Raw genomic sequence first — 7,509 nt, forward strand, 5'->3', positions numbered from 1 at the left:
AACGTGCGTTTTAATTCATTGCCCATCATTAGAAACCCTTTTCTTAACTTATAAGAGCATGAAATAATAGACAATTTCACTTAATTATCAATTTGACATTGGCCATTGTACTTTTACCTGACATTTTTATTTAATTAGGATTTAAATCTTGCACATTCATTACACATTTGACAATTCTAGTATGTTGTCCTTAATAATGAATCAATTTGGTTTGGACGTATAGAAGAAATAAAATTGTTTTTTCTAGACATAAGCAAGATGATTGCAACCCTTCGATGTAAATATACAATCTGCTTGATATATTGCTTTTTTCCAATGCTCACTTTTTATTAAACAATCCTCTTACATGGAGAATCCATGTTCTTGCTTATTTTCAAGAAAAACTACTCATTTGATATGTAGATAATTATGATTACAACATAGGAAAAAATATATTCTCACTAATCGCTACTTCATTCTCCATATGAAAACTCATATTTTCTATATAGAAAGATACTTGGGCTACATAGGAAATACAATTCCTACGCTCGGGGGGGTCACTCATCATATGTAACCCTATCACGTGAGTTCAAAAGAAGGATATTTTTTATTCCTAAATTTACAGAAATAAATATACATAAGGGACTATCTGAAATAGTTTTGGAAAAAATTTACAGATTTGTATAGAAAAGGGGTACATTTTATTAATGAAAAATTTTACAGATAAGGGATTTTAAATATAGGCCTTGAACGCACGTGATATAGAGGGTTTATACATAGTGACCCCCCCGAGTTCCTACGTACATATAAAACTCACATTTCCTAAATAGCAATCTACTTGCACTTTATAGGAAATACAATTCACTATATAGCAAATATGAAATCCAATTTATTCTCCATATATAAACTCACATTCACTAGATAGCAAGGAAAAATCCACTCGATTCTCCATGTAAGGACCAACATTTCCTAGATAGCTATATAGCAAATACAATACTCTAGATAAAGAGGACAAAATCATTAATTCTATCTAGTAAATATTCATGAATTTCCTAGTTTGGAAGCGTTTCACTATATAGAGATCGGTCAAAAGTTCCTTGTGTGCAAGGCAGGGAGAGCTTAACTTTCTACTTTCATCTACACGCATTGTGGTGGAGAGTGCTTTTGGAAGGCTGAAGAACACTTGGAAGGTGTTGACACACCCAAAAGAATGCAGATGTGCTGTAGTTGCCGAAGCTCATACATGCATGTTGCATATTGCACAACCTGACTCTAGATTATGGACGAGGAGTGTGAATCGTGATCAAGCTCTAGAGCTAGACATGAATGATCCCTTGATTGATCACATGAATGTTGGTTATGCTACGGACGAGGACTCACTTGAAGTGACCCGCTTGCGAGATGAGTTGATGCAGTATGCGTTCAATTGGCAGTGAGTCTGTGTTATGTTTGTTGTGAATTTTGTAGCCAAGTTGTGGCCAATGAGATTGAATTTGTGCCCAATTTATGTTGGGTGTGTGTTAGAACCTTTGATTGTGATCAATTAAGCATGGGTTTGCTACCTTACATTTGCTTCCTAATGTTGTGTGTTAATAAAATAGCCTATTTTATTCCCTGATTTATGAGAGGCGAGGCAAAGTGTAGGAGCTTGGCAGGAGGTACATGAACAAGGAACGAAAGAGTGAGGTGGCTGTTTGCAGTGTGACTTGGAGGGCCCAAAAGACCAATTTGCAAGCGGCTAGCATAGCATAGCTAGTGTGGGGACGTGCGATGCTCTAAGTTGCGTTATGCCAAGTGTTGGCATATATGCCAACCCTGGTGTACGTGGGAACCAACTCTTAGACGAGCAAGATCCACAGAACGAGATCTAAACTTGGAGCTCAAGCAACTTTGAAAGGCAATAATAATACTCTATGGAAGGAACTGCCTTTCAAGCATTGTATAGACGAGTAGCATGACCCGTCTACGACGGGATAGAGACCCGCTCCACTGGGTCTCAAGGCTTGGATCCTAGGGTGCCTTTAATTTCAAGGAATTAAAGCTTAGCTTTTGTTTACAAATCTCAATATTGAATGCTTTTAAAGGAAATTACCCAGCTCATTTTAAAGGAAATTTACAAATCTACTCAATATTGAATGCATTTATTTGGACAAAATATTTTTTATACTTCATTGTCTAAATAAATGCTTCATTGGGATTTGATTTGTAAACTTACTAAAAAGCATACAAATGTTCCATCTCTCTCTCTCTCTGTCTCTCTCAGACACACACACACACACACACACACAATGTTGTATATCTCACATGTGTGCACATGGTCAAAGGTATGTATGCTCATGTACATGTGTATCCTATGTATCTACACATGCATATGTGTGTGTTTGCCTAGGTGTGCACATAGGTCATGGTGTGTACATGTACATGTGTGTTGAGTCGTTGGGCATGTATGAGTGTGCATATCTCTATCCACATGTGCATGCGGTCTATGCTTATGTACATGTGTGTGTATCTTGTGGAGACCTTGTGTGTTTACTCACCCTTATAAACATAAACAAACACACATAGAGACAGACATGTATAATAACACCACATGCACACATATGGAGATACACTCACACATGCCTAGAGAATCACATCTATATGCATATTGAGATTTTAAAACCTCCACATGCACATAGATATACACACATACACATGTGCACATGCATGTGTATTTGGATACTAAGCATGTGCGTGTGTAATTTTATGTGTAGGTGATATCAATGTGCACGTGTGTCTATTTATGTGTACATGTACTAATTCATGTACATGTGTGTGCTTGCACATATATGCATGCATGCTTACATGTGTCAATTCTATGTTATACTTATCCATTCATGTTGTACATGTGTCAAATCTATGCTAGACTTATCCATTCATGATGTAAATGTGTCAGCTCTAATATGTTAGACTTATCCATTTGTGGCCTACGTACGACTGTGATCTAATTGTGCATTACATACTTTCTCCATGCTCTTATGTTTATACCATCTACTTCCTCCTACTCTTCTTCTATTTATTCTTTGCTAGAATAGGAGAAACCACCCCTGCCGCTTTCTATATATTTTTTGCTATAAGCCCCTAAATCTTGATGTTCACACATCCAAATTGACTTCTTTGTTTGAGAATCTTGTTAGAGAAACTTGCAGCGTGGATATGTGGCCGAGTTCACCTTCGGAATATCTGTACATATTCATCCTCATTGTTATGAATTCTTTCTCAAAGCTGATTAGGGGTTCTCCTTTTTATTGCAAGCTATTGCATCACAATAGCTCCCTTCCCTTCTTCTTCTATGCCTTTCCACCATTGCCATTGCCATAGCTCCTTCTTCCTTTCTACCTTTGCAATTCCCATTTCCCTCTCTAAATTCCATATTTGTAAATCTCTATCACCATTACTACAAATCACACCCCACAATTGGCATCCCTATAGCTTGCAATGGCCACCACAATCTCAATCTCTCCCACTACATTGCCATAGCTCCATCCCCCATAGCAGTAGCTAGAAGAGGCACCAGCAATAGCAACATAATGATGCAGCTAGCTATAGTAGTAGTTGGAGGAGCAAGAATGGTAATGACTTTGGGGCAATCTCACCCATATCCTCCTCTACCCTCTCCATGGACTGACCATGAACTTGATCCCTTCCTCCATTCCTCTCCTCTTCTCCCCTCAATACATCATCGTCAAGATCAATGGCGTTGCTAGTTAGTCTACTCTCTCCCCTAACCCTTCTTTTGGAGGAGTCTACACATATATATGTGTGTTTACTTAGGTGTGCTGCATACATGTCATGGTTTGTTTGCACATATGCACATGTGTGTGTGTCTATATAAAGAGTGGGAGATAGAGATGTGTGTGTGGTGTACAAAGAGTGGAGCTAACTCTTCCTTATCTTTTGATTACATTGGGGTGAATATAACTCTACTCAAGTATGTTAATCTCAATCTTCACATATGATCTTAGAAACTCAAATGATGTATCTTCCTCGATGGCATCTCTCTCTCTCTCTCTCGCTCGCTCTGTATCACAAAACAACACTCAATCCCTCTCAATCATAACTCTAAAAAGTAAAAAATGTTTAATAGAACTCTAAAATTTTAAGACATATTTATTAGATTGGTGTATATCAATGCATTTGTCCTACTTTGAGGATAAAAATTATGTGTGTGTGTGTATGTATGTATGGAAACCACTTACATACATTTGTATATTATCACATATGTGCACATGCTCAAGTGTATGTATGCTCGTGTGAGTGTACATGTCTAAGTCTACACATATATATGTGTTCATACACGTCATGGTTTGTCTACACATATGCACATGTGTGTGTGTGTGTCTATACAAAGAGTGGGAGATAGATATGTGTGGTGTACGAAGAGTGGAGCTATGAAGCGGAGCTAAGTCTTCCTTATCTTTGTATTGCATTACGGGGAATATAACTCTACTCAAGTATGTCAATTTCCATCTTCACATATGATCTTAGAAATTCAAATGATGTATCTTCCTCAATGTCATCTCTCTCTCTCTCTCTCTATATATATATATATATATAATGTAAATTTATAAAGCTATATATATATAATTTATTTATATTTATATATTTATATTTATATAGACATATAAATATATCTATATATGTAGATATAAAGCTGTATATATACATTGCCACGTGGTAGTCTCTCTCTGTCTCTCTCTCTCTCTCTCTCTCCTCTTCTCCTAGCCCCGTCTCGCATGCTCCACGTGTCATGTCTATTACCCGTTCAATGTGCCACGTGTCTTTTCGCATCACGTGTCGTTGTATGTGAAGTGTGCCTGCCACCATCGCCACATGTCAATTATCTGCGACCCCGTGCGCCACGTGGAAGCCCCGCGTAGACCTCTGACTTTGCTCTACACGTCTTGCAGTTACTCTGCTGAGTGCTCCGCACCTCTGGCAGTTCCGCGCCTCTTGCAGTTACTCTGTTGGGTGCTCTGCTCTGCACCTCTGGCAGTTCCGCACTCTGGAGTCTGCACCTGTACTCTGCCGGTGACTCTGGTCTGCCAGTTCACGCGTCGCCATCTGTCGGTCCGCCTCTGCTCGAGTTCGCCTTTTCTCAGTGCCTACGTGTCGCGCTGCCATGTGTCATCTATGCACCTCCCCGCACCACGTGTCCTTGTCTCGCACGTTCTCTCCTCCGAACGTCCGCCAAGCTCTCCGAACGTATCGCGAACGTCCCTCCGCCTCTTTCCAAACCTCCAGAATTACGCCACGTCGAAAACCTCTCCTTAAAGATAGACAGATGAAAAGTCATGCCTTCCGAGAATTTCGGACACACCATATGCTAAAGAGGCGTTCTCGTCAAGGGTCTTCATCACCTTCTTCCATCCATGGCTTCCCTTGCCAAACCTCACGCAGTCCTCCTCCCGTATCCCGCTCAAGGCCACATCAACCCCTTCATCATCCTCGCCAAGAAATTGGTCTCTCGTGGAGTTCATGTTACTCTCATCCTCATTGATCACCACGTCGCCCTTCTCTCACAACGTCCTGATCTCTTACCCGATATTCGCTTAGTCGGATTTCCCGATGGCTTGCCTCCTCACCGCAACCGAGATATTGCCGCCGGTTACCTCGGACCAGCTATCGAAAAGATTGGAGGAGCGCTTGAGGACGTGCTCCAGCGACTTCTCCGTGAATCTCCCCCCATTACTTGCGTCATCGGCGATTGCTTCATGTCTAGACTGCGAGAAGTGACCAACAAGCTCAAGGTCCCTCGAGTCCTGTTTTGGCCACAGTCTGCTACAGTTTTCACGATTTATTATCATGCCGGCGAGATGACCTCGAATGGCTTCAACCCTTTCGAAGGCACAGGTATGAGATCACCCTTCAGGTTCCATTTGCGCTAAAAGGTCTTCTAGAGTAAGCAAAGAGTTCAGGTCCGGCCATTTGCACTCCAAGGTCTTCTAGAGTAAGCAAAGAGTACATTTGTGTCTGAGTTCTTACCCCTGCTGCTCAATCCATTGCCGGTGCAGTGAAGGCTTTCGGACCAAAAATGCCGATGGATCTTGTCACTTGTATTCCGGGCGTCTCACCGGTTCATCCTGCTTATCTCCCCTTTGAAACTCCCTATGGTATTCCTGGACTGCTATGGCTTAAAAATTGGATCGACGAACAGTTAGGGAATATCGACGAAGCTTTCTGTGTGATTATAAACTCTTCTGAAGAGCTGGAACCTGGGGCTTGCAAAGCTCTACCAAAATTCAAGGCGATGGGTCCCTTGTTACCATCGGCTGTTCTTCAGGAAGATATTTCTCCAAACATTAAAGTTGGGACGAGTCTGTGGAAAGAAGATGATTGTGCAGAGTGGTTAGACATGCAACCCAACTCATCAGTTCTATACATTTCCTTCGGGAGTATCATGAAACAGTCGATTGAACAAGTCCAAGAGATCGCTTTCGGCCTCAGAGCTAGCGAGCAACGTTTTCTTTGGGCGATTAGACCAGGTTCAGTCGTCCGCCTCGAAACCGATGTTGCAGATGCGTCAGGAGCGTTACCGGAAGGATTTCTGCAACAGACAACGAATCAAGGGAAGGTTATCAGCTGGGCGCCGCAAGCTTCGGTACTGGCACATCCAGCGGTGTCAGGATTCTTCTCGCACTGTGGGTGGAATTCTACGTTGGAAAGCATAAGCATGGGGGTACCGATGTTGGGATGGCCGGAGTCATTGGACCAGGTAACAAACTGTTGGATGATAGCCAATGAATGGAAGATAGGACTGGAGCTCGGGAGGGACGGGGAAAACAAGACAAACAGAAGGGAGGTAGAGAGAGCAGTGCGAGAGCTGATGGAAGGGCAGGCTGCAGAGGAGATGAAGGCAAGGGTAGCCAAACTTAGAGATGCATCGAGAAAGGCTAGTGAGAGGTTAGAGGGTCACCTTCAAACTCTTGTTCATGATCTCTTCCAAAAGGCTCAGGAGCCTCCTCTTTAGCGCGTTCTCAACGTCACTCTGTGGAATTGTTCTAAGAAACACAAGCATTTTAGAGGGTTTGAAACTCTTTCTTCATATGTATAAGCTACTCCCTATTCATTTATATATAAGCTTATTGGATTCCCATTATGTTCTATGACAATGAGTCCTCGTGCCACGTGCACATCCCAGCCTTTCATGTGGTGTGCACAGCTTAATGCTACACGAAGCCTAGTCAAAGCTAAATGATACTTTGCTCGGTGCATTAATTTTATAAGAAAATGTGTACCTCTTCCTTTTCGGCAAGGGGAGAGAGAGAGAGAGAGATTTGAGCCTTTCATGTGGTGTTTTGCACAGCTTAATGCTACACGATGCTTGGTCAAGGCTAAACGATACTTCGCTCGATGCATTATTTTTTTAGAAAATGTGTTATCTCTTTTCAGCAACAAGAGAGACATAGAGAGAGAGAGAGAGAGAGAGAGAGAGAGAGAGAGAGATTCAAAAGCACTTTGTAAGAGGTTGTAAGCACAAACTTTATCAAT

The 7,509-nt window shown here is 41.6% G+C and overlaps 1 protein-coding gene across 1 annotated transcript; it reads left to right on the forward strand.

Annotated features, from left to right (window-relative positions):
* Positions 1-5,383: 5,383 nt before the first annotated feature.
* On the forward strand, positions 5,384-7,077 carry LOC147901779 (UDP-glycosyltransferase 85A7-like). The gene is made up of 2 exons (XM_087375248.1): positions 5,384-5,871; positions 6,033-7,077. Exons 1-2 carry the CDS (start codon positions 5,391-5,393, stop codon positions 6,986-6,988), a joined length of 1,437 nt encoding a protein of 478 aa, XP_087231374.1. The 5' UTR covers positions 5,384-5,390; the 3' UTR covers positions 6,989-7,077.
* Positions 7,078-7,509: the final 432 nt, after the last annotated feature.

Source organism: Dipteris shenzhenensis, chromosome 5 (assembly GCF_047967505.1).
Source record: "Dipteris shenzhenensis isolate YYH24624 ecotype China chromosome 5, Dip_SZ_1.0, whole genome shotgun sequence".
Lineage (NCBI taxonomy): Eukaryota > Viridiplantae > Streptophyta > Polypodiopsida > Gleicheniales > Dipteridaceae > Dipteris > Dipteris shenzhenensis.